General features: G+C 42.4%; 1 protein-coding gene across 1 annotated transcript in view; it reads right to left on the bottom strand.

Moving 5' to 3' along the window:
* Window positions 1-19,936, bottom strand: part of LOC311255402 (plexin-A2-like) — a 90,631-nt gene that overhangs the window by 5,773 nt on the left and 64,922 nt on the right. Inside the window, exons 17-29 of the mRNA XM_084349846.1 lie at window positions 19,792-19,885; window positions 14,541-14,780; window positions 12,021-12,164; window positions 11,337-11,571; window positions 9,544-9,686; window positions 8,201-8,469; window positions 6,475-6,541; window positions 5,955-6,101; window positions 4,687-4,846; window positions 3,811-3,914; window positions 1,237-1,333; window positions 336-535; window positions 14-183 (exon numbers count right to left, since the gene is read on the bottom strand). Coding sequence (XP_084205972.1) covers window positions 14-183; window positions 336-535; window positions 1,237-1,333; window positions 3,811-3,914; window positions 4,687-4,846; window positions 5,955-6,101; window positions 6,475-6,541; window positions 8,201-8,469; window positions 9,544-9,686; window positions 11,337-11,571; window positions 12,021-12,164; window positions 14,541-14,780; window positions 19,792-19,885 — 2,070 coding nt within the window. The remainder of the gene's footprint in view (window positions 1-13; window positions 184-335; window positions 536-1,236; window positions 1,334-3,810; window positions 3,915-4,686; window positions 4,847-5,954; window positions 6,102-6,474; window positions 6,542-8,200; window positions 8,470-9,543; window positions 9,687-11,336; window positions 11,572-12,020; window positions 12,165-14,540; window positions 14,781-19,791; window positions 19,886-19,936) is intronic.

The raw sequence follows: 19,936 nt of genomic DNA, 5'->3' as shown, positions 1-19,936 counted from the left end.
GTCTCTTTCTCACCAGTTGCTCTTCCAGGTGTGGCGGACGTCCATGTCATGGATGCCATGGCGGTCGGCCTGTTCGTCCAGGAAGTCAAACATATATTTGATTGCTAGAGGCAGGGCGGTGCCCCGACACACAGTGCTGAACAAGGTCTCAAACAGATCGTCCACAAACTTCTGCAGGGTGCCCTGTAGAAAAAAATTGGATACAGTTGAGACTCCAAAATGTTTTGATTGCTATTGTTGTCTCATGTTGTTTTCTTACTCAGGATCAGTGATGTTGTTAAAATTAAAGTTGAAATAGTTAAATGCATGTCTATAATATACGTGTTCTACCGCACCTTCGTCGCTAGTAGCCTCGTCAGGTAGATCTCAGACACCATCTTGCTCCCGCGCTCGCCCTCTTTCTGGTCCCCGTGGTCGTGGTTTTTGACCAAGTGCCACACCTTGACCCCGCTCTCCAGGTCAGGGGTCAGCATGGGCACACGGGAGTGGGGGCTGTCCGGGCTGGTGGGCGTGGAGCGGAAGGATACGTCTACGCCTAGACGGTCACACGTGGAGAAAATATATGTTACAAAATGCTCTAGATGTAGTTTGTAAATGGAGCACATCTCACTTTGGTTGGACGGAGAGAAAGTCACGTTTGTTTTTTTTTTTTAGATTTGTTGTCTTCGTAATTGCAAGTGAGCAAGGTTGGATGTGTGCTTTTGGACACTATAATCATTTGCGGCCATTATATCAGTGGTTGTCATGGTAATGCTAAAGACCCGCTCTCATTCACTAAAAGCAATTTTTTTTTCTGTCCGGGCTATGGCCCCGTCTTTCTGTCAGTCTGTGTTGTTTGTTTTCTGCTGCTGCGTGTCGTGTTTTTAAAGGAAAAAGGACTTGAAATCTAATATGAATGTCAGTGTGATCTGCTGTTTCAGAGATGTGGTTTGAATCAACATTTCTATGAATCTAAAGTGACTGGATTTCATCTGTCCTGATAAAACATACACATACACCGTGTGACAACTAATGATTAGTCTAAGCGTAATTGTTTCAAAGGTGGCAGAATGTGTTTTGATTCTGTACCGCTGAATATTTCCGAAAAACTAATGTTGCATCTCTTTTTTTAACGTGCTATATAAAAGTATCCGCTAATGTGCTTGTAACAGACTGATAAGTGACAGCAACAGATGGTGCAACGCTGCTGGAAGTTGGATGAATGAAAGGTATTTGCATTTCTGAAACAGTACTGACCGTATCTGCTGATGCTGCGGGGGAAGCTTGCCGAGGAAGGAATGTTGAAAGAGGACATCTGTTTGGGCACCAAGGCCACCACGCAGCGCTCAGACACCTGGAAGACAAAGGTAAAGATTGCTGTTTTTTGTTTGTTGGTTTTTTTTATGAATTTGTGGCTTGCAGCTGTTTCGTCAAAAGTAATCATGACTGGAATTTGGAAAAAATGTTTGAGGTTGAAAATCAAAGACCAGGGATTTGTAAAATGATTCAGAGGCTTTGAACGTCTTTCGTAGGCAGTCACAGGAAAGAGAGAAATGTATGAAGGAGTGGGTTTAAGTTCAAGGTGGATGATCGCACTAAAAGTCAGCTCCAAATTATATACATTAACTACTACATACTTTGTGTGTGGTAACAGATATTGTTATTTAAAATCCTCTGTTCCTACAAAGACAATTTCTGTATAGCTAAATAAACAAGCAGTGGTTCTGGGCATCGATTAAACCCTTTAAGCAGGAACTGCTGATTATAAAACTGAGAATTAAATTGCTGTTGGAAAAAAAGGGTTATAAGATGTTCGTCTAATGCCAAGGTTTTTTAACACACTTCCCCAAGGGCATCACGTATTATCTACAATATCCGCTGCAAATAAACGTCCGTACGTATCTAAAGAAATAGAAAAAAAGATGCCGCTTATTGCTCCAGAACTTGCCTGCGAATCATCATGACTTTGAGTCCAGTGATTGTTGTCTGGACATTCACTGGTACATGGCAGACAGGAACTGCTCAAAGCTATCCATTTGCCAAAATGTAAAAACTAAATATATAGCAGGGCTCAACAATTAGGGTTGCTCGCTTGCCTGGAGGCAAGTAAAATGCTGCATCAAGCTAGTAAATCTAGCAGAATGAAACGCATAGTAAAGAAGGAGTGAGTCATCTCTTTTCCTTCTCATCTCTCTCGAGAAAATGGCAGCAGGTAAAGACATTGAATCACAAGCGGAAATTTCAACATGCAGGAATGTTTGTTAGGTCTCACCCATGACACAGTGTCTTTGTTCTGATTCATTTACTTAAATAAAGTTTAAAAAAGTCAATTAGGTCAAGTCTTTGTTGTTATGTGACATCCCACTAATAAATAAAGCAGTTTGTGTCGGGGCAAGTAAATATTTGGGTAAGGGGATTTCGGACCCACTTGTCCGACCAGGTAGGTGAGAAAACCATTAACATTAAACCTTGTATGGGCTAAAAAAGTTGTAGCCTACTACTAACTATCCAACTCAACAACAGTACAGTCCTTAAAGCAGTGTTAAGGGTGTAGTTGTCTCAATTTCGTCTGACAGTGTCTGGCATTGAAAATCCCCGGTTGCAAGTATTTTTGCAACCTAAATGCAAAAAAACCTAAAAAGCACCAACCAGCAGACAGACTTCATAGTGAAATATGTAAATGTTTGTTTGAATACAGTTCACTGAATGCTGGCTAAGCAGACATTTTGTCTGTACAGTAGTTCCAGGTAAATACTGTGTACTGTAGCTGCGCTTGGCAGACGTGACGAGGTCATCTGCAGTTTGAGCAAAATTCATGCTGCTGTTTCTGCGTGAGCTACAAATGCAGCTAATACAAATCCAGCTTAGCAGCAGAGCAAACATGTCCGCACCTGGCAGAGAGATTAAGAATGTAAGAATGAAATTGTTTATCTCCTTGACAGATAACAAGGGAATATATTCTTCTTTTGTCAAAACACACATTTAGTGCAGAATATTCAGATTTCCTTTGTCTTCATTTTTCTCTTTGTTTAAACCAAAAAAAAAATGCTCCAGTGAAATATGTGAGTGGTACAGTCGTCCCAGCGCTGATCGTCATGACAAGCGTTTGACAGACAAGGGAACAGGATGACTCATCCGAGGTTGCTGACCTGTGTCGTCGCATTTATGAGCTGGAGAAAAAAAAAAAAGATGTTGTAAAAGACAGAGGCACACGAGTGCATGTTTGAGTCCACTAGGCGCGCTTGTGACCGGGAGGTTAAAACAAACGTCGGCAGGGGTGAGTTGAGTGATATGAATATGAATGAGTAATCCTCTGTCCTTCATCAACAATGCTTGCTGTAATGCCCTTGAGCAACTGGATAATTGCAGTTTTTAAAAAAGGATGAAAAAGATTCAAGGTGTGCGGGAGGGAGTGTGAAACAGAGTGAAATGGCTTTGTGAGGTTCGTAAAGTGGGAGCTGAAATGATAAGTCGGATGACGAAAGGCTGTTCTGCAACTATTTTGATCATTTATTAATCATTCGTGTCACTTTTCAGACTTCTAGAAAATGAGTGCCTTCCACTTTACTTTACCACTGTGGTTAGAGAAAATTAGCTGTTTGAGGCTTTGGGAAATTGTGACGAACATTTTTCACTATTTTAACAATTGATCTATTAATCGAGAAGATAACTGGCAGTTTTCATTGACTGTTAAAAATTCTGACTGAATTCTTAAGGGCATCCTCGAAGACGGGGCGAGGTTCACCACTTAAAACCGTTGTCGGCGAACACTCTTTTTAGTTATGTTTCACCCAGCTTTTCCGAAATCGTGTTGTAACATCACGAACAGACCTGGTAGTGCATGAGCGTGTTGAGTCTCTTCCAGTCGCTCTCTATCTTGGTGGTGATGTCCTCGTCCTGCAGGACCACGCGAGCTGTCCTGCCCTGCCGCCACTCTGTAGGAAAATACAATCAACAATGAATGTGACACGTGGAAATTCGGGGTATGCAGAGTGCTTGACAGTTACATATTGTCTAACGTCCATCGTTTGTCTCGCATTGTCCCTCTGTGCCGCATGTGAGGTCATGTTTTCCAGTTTGCTCTTTGAACCCTGCAGGTTGTCAAGCATAGCAGCCAAAATGTCACCGAGACAGCTTGCTGCACTTCTTGACAATCAAAGTGATTCTTACAAACAAAACACAAATGACACGGTGTCCCCACGAGGATTTAAGCTGCCCAAAGCAACAAGGAGAAACTGATCCTCTCCAAATCCCCAACCTGTAAAAAAAAAGCCCCTTAAGGTGTTAAACTACAGACCTACAGCGATATCAGCCACTAGTGACGAGATATCTTATGTACTGCCTTTGAAGGTGCGTGTCGGCTGGATTTGTACCGAGTCATTCAGTGCTGGATGACATGTTGTGGGCGTAAGCCTAAGTGTAGGTGAGCTGTCAGTAAGGTTTAACGTCAGTGTTGGTGAGTGTTGCTCTGGTTCGGGATGTAAACAGGTGTGGGGAGGGGTTGTCTCCCAGAAACTGATGTTGAGCCTTTTGTTGGTGTCACACAGGGAAATATCTCTGATAGCTCCCCTGACATGCCCGCTCTAAACTTTATTCTCCCCTCCTGTCATTGCGATGGCAGTCTGTGTTTTATCCCAGGAAATATAAGCGGTATTAGTAATGTGACTTTGGTCTTTCACAGCATGATTGCATCCAGTGCAGCCTCACCCAGATCCATGTCTGCCGCCCGTGGTCGCTGCGAGTAGGGCATGTTCTTGTACACCGCATCCAGGATCTTCTCCTTCACCTGGGTAATGGTGTCACAGTTGAGCACCTTGACAGGGATTTCTGGGCTGTTCTCATTGTCTGGGTTCACACAGCTCAGCGTCTGGGGATTCAGGATGAAGACAGACAGGAGAGGAGGGCGTAGGGAAAAGGGAGGGGAAAGAGAAAGAGGCGAGAGAGAGGGAGAGAGAGAGAGAAAGGTGTTGCTTGCTAGGAAAGTCCTTTCATTACCTTCTCCTCACCAAACTGTCCTGGTGGAGAGGATCTCGGCCAAAAATGTAATTTCACACCTCCAGGATGCGGCTGTGCAGCTCTAGCAGGGGCATTAAACAAGTAATGAGACACAGCCCCTCACACTCTCCGACATGGATATCAGAGATGGTGTCATCCTGTCTCTGGCTGGCTCTGCGTCGGAGCTAAAGCCTGAGGGGGAACTTATTCTGACGGGTCGGTGGAGGAATCCAGCTGCCTTATTTTAAATCGAAAAGGTAAAAGAAGAAGGCGCGTTGTTGTTACACAGGTGGCCCGACCTCATCACTCTCCACTGATTCGAGTAAACACACCAGTCAGAATTCTGTCGACTCAGTATTATTGGTTATATTTATCAGTTAAAATGTATCTTTATTCATACCATTTTTTTTATTTTTCTGTTAATTTGGGTTGCCAGACCTGTCCTGTCAAAATTAATCAGGTTTACGAGAACCTTAAGCTCAAAAGTTTGTAAGAAGAGGGCAGGACGGAGCTGCCGGGCTGGCACAATAGCAGATTTTCACTATACAATTATCATGGACAACCTTCTTGCATATTTTGTCCTTGAAGTCTGTTCTCCATGAAAAGTACTGCAGCAAACATGGCCTTTACCGTACTGACGTTAACGCAAATAAGAAAATGAAGCTGGGTTGCAGCTAGTTACAGCTAATTGAAAGGCTGCGTCCATATTGTAAGGTCTTATTTTCTCAATTTGTTTTGAAGAAATGTTGTCAGGCCCTCCCTCCAGCTCGATGAGACGGACACCTGGCCGTGCAAGATTATTTATCCACTGCCATCATTGAAACTATCCAAACAGTCACAGCATTCATAAAATCACAAGCTCAGCCGAGGCACATGCCACCTTCCTGTGGTTCTGTCAAGGCTCTTTGCCAAGTGATGAACACAAATGAATAGAGACAAAATTTTGACTTTTTTTTACTATTAATGTCTTTATGACTCACCAGCGTCTTGTATTCAATCTGCTGTCGAATGAGTTTGTCTTCACTGAGGGAGTAGCGAGCCTCTCCGGTGATGGAGTCTATGGGTCCCTTCTCCATTTGCTGTTTGATGGCACAGAACAGCATGAAGAGAGGCTCGCCAGCACACTCCTTTGTTTTGGACGGGAACCCAGGGATTAGAGAGAAAGGTGGGAGAAAGGAAAACAAGACGTAGGAAAGAAGTGAAGGGAAGGAAAAGAGATCCGTATTCATCAGCACAGACGATAAAGACTCAGTAACTAGAGCACGACACGTCAAACACAGTAAAACTGAATTTGCAAAACTGGAGATAAGATTGACCCCACAGGTAAACACTACCCTCGCACAATGTCCACAAAACCCCATCAATATCAGACGGTTAAAACGACAGCTGCAACAAAAACGTACACAGCAGAATCGATGCTCGTAATTTTAAGAAGCGTCGTCACAGTGCATCACTCTGACACCTGTGGCGATAAGGTGCGAGATGGATTTCATTTTTTACCTTGAGAAATTTGTGGAGCAAGAAGGCAAACCAATTTGTCAGCATCTTCTCCGCCACGGACTCTGTTCTGCGAGACAAGAAGAAAAGCACGTTCATTTGTTAGCGAGAGACGTCCCACAGAGAGCTGGAGCGCTCTGATTATTCTTTTATAATTTAAGATGCAGAAGAGCCTGACATTGTTGGAACCAAAAAGCATGACATGGAGAGTTTGCAGAGGAGTAGCGTCCTTACCCAGCCGCTCGGTCTCAGAGGACACTTGCTCTGATACACTGTAAGTTAAGTGCTGCTGGTGCAGAACATATTTGGGTCATGACATAATTGTGCAGACACAACTTAGACGTCCACTTCAAGTCCTTTCACTCTGTTTCTTCCTCGCTGTGTCTGCACTTAGCTACACGAGTACAGATGGGAAAGATTTTTATCATTTACCGTAGTAAATCCTTTAAATCATGTAACAGTACCCCTTGAAATGGCGTATAAGCCTTTTCCTAATCTGAATCTTATCCAAAGCCCGCAGCTTTACAGCCACCAGTCACTCTTCCTCTCTAACCTGCTGTCTGTCACCGCTTTTCAACCCCAACCTGTATTGACTCTTTTGTTGACGGCATCCCATTAAATTTTTGAGTTTTTCAGCCAGAGCAGCATGTTTGGACTAACAAGTTTGTGTTGTACCGGCTCCCCCATGTGAACTCATCCTTATATTTAATGAGTGTACTTCAGATTGAGAGAGCCCTCGTTTTCAGGAAAGGGGGGAAAAAAAAAAAAAAAAAACCTCATGAAACATTCAGCAGGCCAGCTTCAGCGCTGGGAAAACAATCGACAGATAACCAGAGGTGGAGGAAAGAGGGAGAGAGGCGAGAGAAAGGAGGATAGGCGAGGTGATGGGGAGGGGAAGGAAACGTGAGCTCCAGCTGAATGTTTCATGAGTGGCACACAGAAGATAAGTCAGACTGACAACGAGTCCGCCGCCGCTGCACTCACTCTTCCCCATTAGGTTCTCTTCCTCCGCCAGTCCCTCCCACTCTCTATCACTCTTACGGCTCTCGTCTTTCACCTGTCTGTCCGGGCGCCCTGTTTCTCAGACTCACAGCGGCTGTTTCACGCCGCTGCACAAAACAAAGCCGAACAGAGGTGGGCTCTCCTTCGCTGGCCTAGTTACTCATCCATCAGAAGTGCGGTAACTGGGCTGGAAAGGACAATTCGCGAAGGAATTATCTATGCCAAAAGATAAGCAGCGCTGATCAGAAGTGGGGAGGTCTGTGACAGAAAAGGTCTCTGGTTTGAAAGTGGAAAATGTGGACGGAGAAAGGAAAGGAAGTCCAGTTCACAAGGAATATTTGTAAGATAGATGACTTGTCAGACTCCTTCCTGAAACATGCTTAATCTTTCTATTGCTTAGCTGTTGCAGCTAAAATGAGACTCTCTCCAAACCCTGAGCTTCCCCAGTGAAGCAGAAAGACTGTGGCTGTACGACTCCCTACAGTGAATATGTACTTTTATGGCACTGCCTCAACTAATATTCATACAGTTCTCTGTGAAGTTAAACTCCAAAGTGAATAATCCAATATTCAGCTGAATAAAATGACTTGCTATTCCAAAATGAGAAACATTACCCCACTTTGTAAGAACGTAACTTCAATCCAATTGCAATTTTCCAGAAGTGTTTAAACGGCTCTTTGTACAGCAGCTTTCAGCAGCAGCCAAAAAAAACACACTCTCGGTTTACCTGCGTAGAAGCAGTTTGGGGTGGTTCTTGCTCTCCAGGTTGCGCTCTATGAGATCTGAGAGCAGGTGTTTGAGGATGTCCGTGGCGTACTCCAGCCGTCCCTGCAGAGCGGTCATGATGAGCGAGGCCACGTAGCCGCGGTCACGCATGGAGAAGGAGCGCTGCAGCTCCAGCGTGCGGATGAACGTCAGCAGGAAAACCTTGTTATTCACCAGCTGAGCAAACTGCTTCAAGGCTTTCTCCACACCCGCCTGTCCGCTCCCCGGCACCTACACACACAGACGCACGTGCTCATTGATAATACTCAGTCAAGGATGAGAGAATTCACTCCATACAACGTGAAGAAGAGAATGAAATATACACGTAAAGTCAAATAAATCATCTCAGGGTATCAGTGCAAAACAGAACCAGAACCAGGTTTCGCACACATCTGTTTCCTCAGGGACTCTGATGAGTCATATTCTCAGAACTCACTGACAAGTTTAACAAGAAAATGGATAAACTAAGCTCCATTTTTCTGCAACAAACAAAGAGCCGGATACTTTGGTAAAAGTCAGCATGTTTAAACTGCAATTAGAGAAGCTCTTCAGAGCAGAGGCCTTTTAAAATCCCTGTGACCATAATAACCACTGATTAAATCAGCTATAATTGGCAACATTTGCCCAATTTTGTCCTTGAGTATCTGTCGAGTTGTTGTTGTTGTTTGTCATCCGAGTTTCTTTAAAATGTCATATCGAGTGCTTTCAGGATCGAACGCTTGATCAGGACATTAATAAAAATAGTCTTGGTCGTGGTCAAAGTACATTCTAAACCAAATCCTCTTGAGTTGACGATGAGGATCAGACCAAAATCAGACCAAAACAAATCCTGAACGAGACTGTAGAAAATAGACAATGAAAGCAATGTACATCTATCTGCCTCCCTCAAAATCCAACTGATTCAAGCATAGGACATTGACAACCACTTTACAATATCCTGATGTAAAGTTTCTGTTGAAGAAAATAAACTGTGTAATCTGGTGCTAAAAAGTATTTGTAAGAAAGTTTTAAAGATAAAAAGTTAGACTCAATATGGGTGCATGACTGCAACTAAGAGAGCAAGCAAACTCCAAATCAAACTCTCCTCTCGAGCTCTTTCCAGCTGATGTGGACACCATTACACAAACAGACCTCAAACCGCTGACATTTGCTCACACCGCTCTGTTCGACAGCACTTTGACAGCGCTTGCCAACAAGCCAAAATCAATTTGGTTTGGAGTATAGTGGAGCCTTAAGGTCAAGATGTCAGAAAAGTGGTTGAAACTGAATTCAAGTAGCTGTAGCCCTGCTGCAGAGGTTACCCACCTCCAGCTCTCTGAGCACAGGGTGATCATCGATGCCGGGGAAGAGGACCCTCATGGCGTAAGTGCGATAGTCGAGGTAGGGGATGCCGGCTCTGTCCAGATCGCTCGTTAACTCGTTGATGTCGGTCTGTAGCTCTGCAAAGGCTGCGTATGACAGAGGTAGTATTAGTATTGGCATACATTTTGTAACACTGAGCTTTTAGCTGTGTTAATGGCAGTAAAGCTGAGACAGTAGTTTCCTTTTTATGTTACTGATAAATACTGAAATGGTTAATGAGTGTAAAACAGTAGAATGATGACAAATACTGACTGTAGTGAGTTTGATTAGCATTTTTTAGTGAATATAACTCTCTGTGTTGACATTTTTGGATCTACATGTCTAAACATTATACAGCTCATAATGTATCTCACAGTATATATTTTTGGTTTGTTCATTATGAGTTTTACTAGTGATGGAATGTAACTCAACTACAGTAATTAAGTACAACTTTGAGGTACTTGTACTTTACTTGAGTATTTTAATGTTTGATAACTTTAGTAACTAGTAACTTTGCAGATTACATGCTGCATCTGAGTCAAAGCGGCACATTTTAAATTTAATTTATTTCTATCGCCAATCAGATTCCAGTAATCAGAATTATGCTGAGTGTTGTAAATATATGCACAACTTACCTGTACTTTTGATACTTAAGTATATTTATTGCCAGAACATTTTTAATACTTAAGTACATGTCATATCAGATACTTTAAGACTATTACTCAAGTACTATTAGTATGGGTGGCTTTCACTTTTATCAAAGTAATATTTTAACACAATAGCTTTGCTTTATTAAAGTATGTCTTTTGTACTTTCTACAACACTGCTAGATACAGATAGGAAGGGTGTGCTACCTTATATAACTCAGAATACAGACATCATGCCTCAAAACGGTTATAGCTTGCAAATCCAATCGAAATAAAACATACACTTGGTTGGTATGACCATTCAATGATTTGGCAGCTGGTATATAAACAGCGGTGCAATGTAACAAAGTACATTTACTCAAGTACTTTACTGAAGTACAAATTTGAGTTTCCCGTATTTCCATGTTCTGCTGCTTTATACTTCTCCTCCACCACATCCCTGAGGTAGATCTTGTACTTTTGACTCCACTACATTGGTCTAACAGCTTCAGTTGCTTGTTACTTTTCAGATCACAACGTTTTCATACCTTCCTTTCCCTTGAAAACCTTGTATCTCCAAACATGGTGATTTTGATTTTGAGTGTTTGTGACAAGCTCGGGGATGAAGTGTTCTTTTATGGTTTGAGAAAAATTCTGCTACTTCTTAAGCGAGATAAACTATTTAAAACCCTCCTGCATAGTTCAAAAGTGCATCGTCACGGAGCTGAAAACGGGGCTGTGTTTCTGAGTTCGGGAAAAGTTGACTTTTTAGAGATGCGATCGCAGAGAGAGCGACGCTACAAACACATGATGATCTTATAGATTGGGAATATGACATGAGCTCAACCCTAAACAACTACAGCGGTATAATACAACACACACATTAATATAATAATATAATAGTAAAACACCAACAGGTACCATTTTACTACAGAAGGACTACTTTTACTTTTCATACTTCTACCATCTTCATTCAAATACAAAAGGCTTGCAAACATCTGTAAAAACATCAGTTCCAACAGGTGGCGCTACAAGGCAACTACAAATGAGCTTTTAGGGATTCGGTATTTGTTATTTTGGGAGTGTGAGTTTTAATGGCTATTACTAGTCTCTCTGATCAGTCCGACTCACCCTCCTTGCACTCCAGAGCCACCCTGGACTCCAGATTGTCCATCTGCATCTGCAGGCGCTTCAGAGTGAGGTCGTTCTCGTGTGACTTCCGCCTGTAGGCCAGCAGGACTATGATGACGATGATAAGGAGCAGCCCTCCTCCTGCTGCGATGCTGAAGATGGCAGGAAGGGTGAGCAGGCTGTCGGAGCGAATGTGAACCTCTCCTGGCGAGATGTGGAGTCCCCCTACTTGGACCTGGATGATGAAAATAGTTATATTTTCAAAAGCGTGTTGAAAGCGCTCAAATAACAAAGAAAATAATCACTAATTCAAAAGATTGTTGTTGAGGAATTAAATTGGCAAACACAACAGAGATATGGACCATTTTCCTGAACAATTGCCTTTGAAGAAAATGTGTAAAAGTTCCAGACACACCAGCTTTTCTCTTTACAGCTCTTTTCTCATTATTTGCAAGAGTGCCTGTCAATAACTCTGGAGGGCAATGTGCTGTAATTGGGAACCTACCAGACCATGAGTGACAGACAATGACAGAAAGCCAGCGACTAACTGAAAGCCTGTCGGTGACCCACAAACACAGTGACGTTACAGACGAGCACTGACCCACAGACAGTGACCCACATCCACGCAGACAGCCAATCAGATCTACAGACGGACAGAAAAACCACCAACGCTTTGAGACTGACCAGGACTTTGTGCTGCCCGGTGAGGTTCGGAGGCTCGCAGAGTAACTGAGTGTCAGAGACGGTGAGGGAACAGGGCGTGTCTCCGATCAGCACCGTGTAATTCAGCCTGGCTCCACCGGACGCAGACGGCACCAGGTTACGTCCCTGAAACACAGTTAGAGAAGGAATATGGAAAACTGCAGAACAGGTAGTTGTTACAAAACAAAAGGTAGCTCTGCAGTAATTCTTGTGTGTGTAATGTTTTCACCCCGCTGGAACTTCATGCTGATCATGTGTAGAATTTTAAACGTAATGAATTATTATTACTCTCGGCCATTAGTATAATTACTGTAATCTTGGAAAAGACTGGCAGACACTTTGTCGTTCCACGCCATGAGTCATACTTTGCAGGAAATCTGTTAAATTATTGTACCTAACGACGGCAGATTGCTTCAAGATGCAAACCAATCTGCCGAGCTGTTCCTCCACGACAAACGGAGTTAAAGATGTGCAGTTGCACATGGTGTAAAAGTGGAAAGCAGATGGTAAAATCTTTGCTATAAACTTCAGGATGTAGTCACATCCTCTCTGTGACACAAATCACAGTTGGGAATGTGATGGGAAATTTAGTTTTTCCTAAAAACTCTACCAGTTAGAGAAAACATGAGATGAAGTAGAAGCTGCCACTTATATCCACCATCCTGTTGTTTATCTCATGTCTGGTGAGGCATTATAGTTGATTTCATAATAAAACCTTTAGCGTATATGTGTATCAGATTTATTGATCAATGAAGGAGCATCAGTGAGGGCAGGGTACGGCTAGCCACCGGTGAAATGTCACTAAGTAGCCTACATTTACTGAAGAACTGAACTTAAAGGGTAACTTCACCAATTTTACACATTCAAGTGTGTTTACGGGTCTTGGACGAGTACTAATGCACATGTGAAAAAAGTCTTTTTTTAGGCTCCGGAGGAAGCTGCATGTAACTTGATAAATTGCCTTCAGTGATGTCACACAGTGGCTACGTTGCATTGTGGGTAAGGTAGGCACCAGGTTTTGGAAAGGAAGAAGAATGTGTGGAATAAAAAAAAGGTGATATCTCTCGATCATTTGTTTTTAAAATGTCCGTATCGAGTCCAGCAGTGTTATACAGTAGGAGTGCAATGGACTGCTTTTCAAAACCTGGTGCCTACAATACCCACAATGCAACTTACCCTATGAGTAACGTCACTTGAGACAGTTTATCAGATTACATGCAGCTTCTCTGGAGCCACAAAAAGGTTTATACTACTTTTATCACATACGTACGCACAGGTACACACCACCACAAGACCTGTAAACACACTTTAGTTACCCTTAAAGGATAAGTACCGTTTTTTACAACCTGGACCTTATTTCTGGCAAAAGATATGGTCATTTACTCACCCAGATAACTTTGGTGTCATTCGGCGTCGTTCGGACGAAATTAGATCCAGTGTAGCGGCGATATATCCATATAATGGGAGAGACGGGGCAGCGACACACAGCCTCTATATAACGCATTATCTGCCACGAAACTAGTTAATTTCATCAATATTTTGTTACGATATGCTAGCGCTATTAGCCTCTGAGTCCGGGCTCGTCCGTTATCAACATCCGGGGTCAAACTAGCAGCAGCAGCTACAGGTAAACAAGGCGCGCTGTCGCGGGTGCGCGCGCAGCTCAGAGACGACATCTTCCAGGTCAGAGGTAGTAGATCAGCCTACAGACCCCGGATGTTGACAATAGACGAGCCCGGACTCAGAGGCTAATAGCGCTAGCATTTCATAACAAAATATTGATGAAATGAACTAGTTTCGTGGCAGATAATGTGTTATATAGAGGCTGTGTGTCGATGCCCCGTTACTCCCATTATATGGATATATCGCCGCTACACTGGATCTAATTTCGTCCGAACGACGCCGAATGACACCAAAGTTATCTGGGTGAGTAAATGACCATATCTTTTGCCAGAAATAAGGTCCAGGTTGTAAAAAACGGTACTTATCCTTTAAAGTACAATTTTGAAGTACTTGTACTTGAGTCTTTCAGTTTTATGTTACTTTGTTCCCCTAGTCCACCACATTTCAGAAGGAAATATTGTACTTTTTACTCCACTGCATTTATCTGACGGCTTTAGTTACTAGTTACTTTACAAATGATTCACACAAAGAATAACCAACTAATAAATATCAACCTATTGTTATGCATCATTAGTGATACTCAGTAATCAGTATTTATAATCCAGTAATATAATAATCAGTATATCATTATATCATTATATCATTCTGAAATGTGCCATTCTGCATAATGAGTACTTTTACCTTTGGTACTTCATGGTTTGTTAAGTAAAAGATCTGAGTAGTCTTTCCACCACTGTAGATCACTTTAGACAGGATCAATATTCTTATATGTTGCTATTAATGCCAGATAATTAATAGCAACATGTAAGAATATTGACTTGAGAATCTCCTCCCTGTCTGTTGCTATAAATAAAGGCAGTATGAGGTTGGATGACGTACTTTGAGGATGATCGGAGCACCAGGTTTCTGCTCCAGAACACCTGACAGACTGAGGGGCTCCAGGTAAGGGTTGGGGTAGTAGACGAAGCTCGTGTTGTTGTAAGTGAGCAGAGCCTGGACGTTGTTGAAGACGAAGCCAAACTCGTCCACGTGTTTGATGGTCTCCTGGTCCGCGGTGTACTCCGCCTTCAGAGAGGGGGCGAAGCAGCTGATGGTGGTTGTGTTGAGCACTTTGCACACCTGGAGCGGAAATCAAATCAGGCGTTAGACACGCCACAGTACCCACAACACCTTATGCAAATGAGACTATACATACATGCATACACATATTTAATGGCTCACAGTGTTGTTTGCTGCATGATTAATGATTATCTGAATTATTGAAAGACATTGAGAATTCATTTTCTGACAGGGTCATTATAAAAAAATACACTGACTTTGAAATCCCCAGCAGGAACTCAAGAGTCAATATTTTACCCTCAGCAAGCAATTTAAATTTTACTAAGCTTAAAAACATTTAAAATCTTCTAGTAATTATTAATTCCACCTCATGTACAGACATGAAGGCAATAAATTCAGGGCTCCTTGCACTTTATCAATCCAGCATGATGTCTCATTTCATGCCCCAATGTGATAGACTCTCTTTTTCTCACTCTTTTATAACATCCAGATGCTATGAATCTAACAGAGCCTTTAAATATACTCATGGAAACACTCCATAAACTTTCATTGTTATGCAGATGATACACAGTTATACCTATCAATAAAGCCAAATGAAACTAATCAGCTTACTAAACTCCATGCATGTCTCAAGGACATCAAGACCTGGATGACCTGCAATTTTCTGCTGTTAAACTCAGATAAAACCGAAGTTATAGTACTTGGTCCTAAACACCTTAGAGATGCATTATCTAATGATATAGCGAGTTTGGATGGCATTAACTTGGCCTCCAGCACCACCGTCAGGAATCTGGGAGTTATCTTTGATCAAGATATGTCCTTCAACTCCCACATAAAACAAATTTCAAGGTCTGCATTTTTTCATCTACGTAACATTGCAAAAATCAGGCCCATCCTGTCTCAAAAAGACGCAGAAAAGCTAGTCCATGCATTTGTTACTTCCAGACTGGACTATTGTAATTCTCTATTATCAGGCTGCCCTAACAAGTCTCTAAAGAGTCTCCAGCTGGTCCAGAATGCTGCAGCACGTGTACTGACAGGAACTAAGAAAAGAGATCATATTACTCCTGTACTGGCCTCTCTGCACTGGCTCCCTGTAAAATCAAGAATAGAGTTTAAAATCCTTCTCCTCACTTACAAAGCTGTTAATGGTCAGGCACCATCATATCTCCAGGAGCTCATATTACCCTATCACCCAACTAGAGCATTACGCTCCCAGAACGCAGGATTACTTGTAGTTCCTAAAGTCTCCAAAAGTAGAATGGGAGCCAGAGCCTTCAGTTATCAAGCTCCTCTTCTGTGGAACCATCTTCCTGTTTTGGTCCGGGAGGCGGACACCCTCTCTACCTTTAAGAGTAGACTTAAGACCTTCCTCTTCGATAGAGCTTATAGTTAGGGCTGGTCCAGGACAGGCCCAGGCCTGTCCTGGACCAGCTCTTAGTTATGCTGCTATAGGCCTAGTCCGGGGGACAATGACACACTGAGCTTCTCTCTCCTCCCCTCTCCTCTCCTCTCCATCTGTATACATTATGCCTGTATACATGCCCCATCTCTGCATGTCACTGACTTGCTTCTTCCCCGGAGTCCTTGTGCTTTCTAGTCCTACAGGCTCCCTTGGATCCTGGCCGCGCCCGGGTCGTGGATCGTGGACGCGCCCACTGCTATGGCCCTGCCTGATCGTGGATGCGCCCACTGCTATGGCCCTGCCTGATCGTGGATGCGCCTACTGCTATGGCCCTGCCTGATCGTGGATGCACCTACTGCCATGACCCTGCCTGACACCCACCACTACTGTCGCTAATATTAGTCACATCTCTGTTACATACGTTCCACTACTATTATCGTACTGCATTGCTACATACCATCCTTGCCATTGATCATTACTACTGTTATCACTAGTAATCACATTTCCATGTGCATTTCATCATTATTGCTGTAATACATCTTTGTGTACTTTCACTCCTGTCAACCATCGCTTATAATTGAATACATTGTGATCTCGTTGATCTGCTCTGTACATGCGACATCTATTGCACGTCTGTCCGTCCTGGGAGAGGGATCCCTCCTCTGTGGCTCTCCCTGAGGTTTCTTCCGCATTTTTTCCCTGTTAAAAGGGCCTTTTTTGGGGCAAGTTTTTCCTCACTCGAATCGAGGGTCGAAGGACAGAGGGTGTCGTCTCTGTACAGATTGTAAAGCCCTCTGAGGCAAACTGTGATTTGTGAATTTGGGCTATACAAATAAAATTTGATTTTGATTTGATTTGATTCATGGTCTCTGTGGTGTTAACCTACATAACCTGAGATTAAGGATATCTATATGTCTGACTGTTATTCATTAGCTCTTACAGTATTCCCAGCACTCTGTATTTATCTCCTCCCATCCATATGTTCTGTCTGCTCTCGTGTTTTTGACCTTCTGCCTGTAAACATTTGACAGCTGCTCTGCCATTACAGTCGCTATAGTACTAGTCAAAAGGGAAGGTTTCTATTTGTTTTTGCGGGCAGTTTTTTTCCTGCGAATCTACCAGAAACTCTGTTTTTTCATCAAACAGGTCACTGTTGTCATGTCACAAAGCTGAAAACAGATTCATCGTTTTCACAGGACACGATGATCTTATAGAATCGGATGCATTGCTGTAGATTAAACTACCCAGCAGTTATTGGTGCTTCATCAATAACAAATATCTCTCTCCGTTCGGAAAGTGCCTCATGTGTTTTCCTCTGCAGTTCTTGAAAATCCCTCTCAAAATCAAGCAGATCTTCAATTCCTTAAATTCCCCCCGCTTCAGGGCAATTTCTAAGCTTTGGTTTTTATCTTGAGTTTCACAGAAAGTTGCTTCAAGTCAATTAACTGCTTTTGTGATTCAAAAACATTTTTTAAGCAATCCCGGTTATGTTTTCCAGATATGCCCGATAAAGAAACTGCCCTCATTAAATTTAGCAGTGACCCTCTTTCAGCTGCTGATTCGGGTTAAAGTTCAGCTTTAATCCCTTCAGATCTCACTGCTGCCAGTGACACTGTAAAACATGCAGTTTTAATTGACTGGCTCACATTCTGGGCTGGCATCATTACTGCGCCATTTAATTGGCTCTGGGCTTACCAACATTGTCTACGCAAAAAAAACACTTGTGTTTTTTAAACACTTAACGTATTAAGTTCCCAAATTCTCATTGGCCTCAGCTTGGTTTTATTTCATATGCTCTCACCTGAGTTATATTTCCTTTCTATAGAGTTTTTCATTTCCATTGTAATACAGATTTACTCACTGAAGCCTAGAGGCACATTCCTCTTGCCTCCATGATGAACAGTATGTTTTTTGTGCTGTTAAATGAGTGATTTTTGAGACTGACCTCAACTTTTCTGCCTCAGCTGGGAGCAATTTTTCAAAACAATTTCACAAACAGACATATATATATATAATTTATGTGTCTAGATTTCAAAATTTCTATCTTAAGCTGGCACAATCAAACTATTTCTGGCATCTCTCCACCTGTTTGGAATGGATTTTTTAAGATAATATTGATTTCTTCCAAGGTCGAGCCAAAAGTTCCCTCCAGAAGTTTCAAACCCGTGTGCAGTGTCAGATCCTCAGGCAATTCCCTGACTGGTTCAAAGTGGCAAACACAAAGGCTAAAGGTGACTGCACTTTTGCCACCAGGGCCCCAACACTTTGGAACAATCAATCACTTTGAAGCCACCTGCCTGCGGAGCTCAGGCAGGCAGAATCGGCACCATAAATCACCTCCCAAAACTGAGTTGTACTTTCATGTCAGTTTTTCAAAATCTCATTTTGCAATGAACCCTTCTGATATCGAACCTCTCTCCAACCCTTTTGTTTATACGTGGCTTCATTTTTACACCCACAGAAAGAACTGACATTTACAAACTACAGCCTGTTTGATGTCAATGTATTGTTAGTTAATTTAATCTCCATCCTGCAGGCTGTTTGGTGCAGTGACTGGTTGTTTTTCTGCCTTTGTTCAGGCTTTGGTAGTGTCACCTTTATGAGTAAAAAAAAACTACTTCTGACTAAAACTGCATAAATGCTTTAAGAAAAAAAAATGTCAGTGCAGATCAGTTTGTATAAACAGAAAGTATTGAACTGACTGCAGCACTAAACCTACCTTGTTACGCCTGCAGCAAACTATCAATAAAAATCAACTTCCTGTGACATTTTCTATCAGCTTGAGGAAGCAACATCAATAAAGGCTCACTGTAAAAAATCATACAGGGATTTAGTGGAATCAACTCATCTTTTCATGTTAGCTTAAAGATGCAATATGTAAGAATTGGCCCCCTGTAGACTTCATACTCCAAACACATAGGGGGCAGCATGTCACAAGTGCATTGTTTGAAAGTTAAAACCCTCCCGAGACCCTTGTTTTTATAGTTTGAAAAAACTTAGCTGTTGGAAACATAACTGTGTGTCTTTATTACACTATCTTCGGAGCAGTGGGGGCCTGGAGGTTAAAGAAGTACACTTGTGACCTGCTTGCCCCTTCCTCATTACCATCACTGTGGTGCCCTTGAGCAAGACCCTTAACCCCAGCTGCTCCAGTGGAGCGGTTCAGTTGAACTGATCAGTTTCCAGGTGTGAATATGTGCGACTGCGTGAGTGCACCATCCCTGAATAAATACGGTTTAAAAAGAGAGAGGTCATGGTTGTTTGTTTTTTTTACAATGGTCTTGAGCCATAATGAAGGTTAGTTTTGAATTCAGTCTCTGGTCACATATTGTGTTTGTACCAGTGCTGAAACAAAGTTGCTCCAATAGGAGCAGCTGCAGCTGTTCTCTGTGGGAAATGAAGCTCTGACTCTTCAAACTGAAGAAAATGAAAAAGGAAATCAAATTTGTGTGTAATGTTTGTCAGTGTCAACTTCATATCTTTTTGAACGTGTCTTCTCAAGTCCAGTTAACAATTGGTTTCACAGAAGAAGACTTCAAAGAAGACTCATAAATAATTATTCAGCCTAAGTTAATTCACATATTTAGGGCAGCAGTTTAAAGCAGCATTTTTACATTGAGACAATTACAGTGTTGGGTGCAGTAGATGAGCGTGTGTCACACTTACATTGACAGATTCATGGCCGGCGTATTTGACTCTGACCCGCGGCTCCTGAACCACGTCCAGGTTGGTTCCAGTCACTGTCAGGGTGGTGTGTCCGCTGTTTGCAAGGAAGGAGACGAGTGTATTTGAGTACACAAACACAATGCAC

The sequence above is a fragment of the Pagrus pagrus genome (genome assembly GCF_965226575.1).
Source record: "Pagrus pagrus genome assembly, chromosome: 3".
NCBI classification, from domain to species: Eukaryota; Metazoa; Chordata; class Actinopteri; order Spariformes; family Sparidae; genus Pagrus; species Pagrus pagrus.
This window is presented reverse-complemented; position numbering and strand designations above follow the sequence as displayed.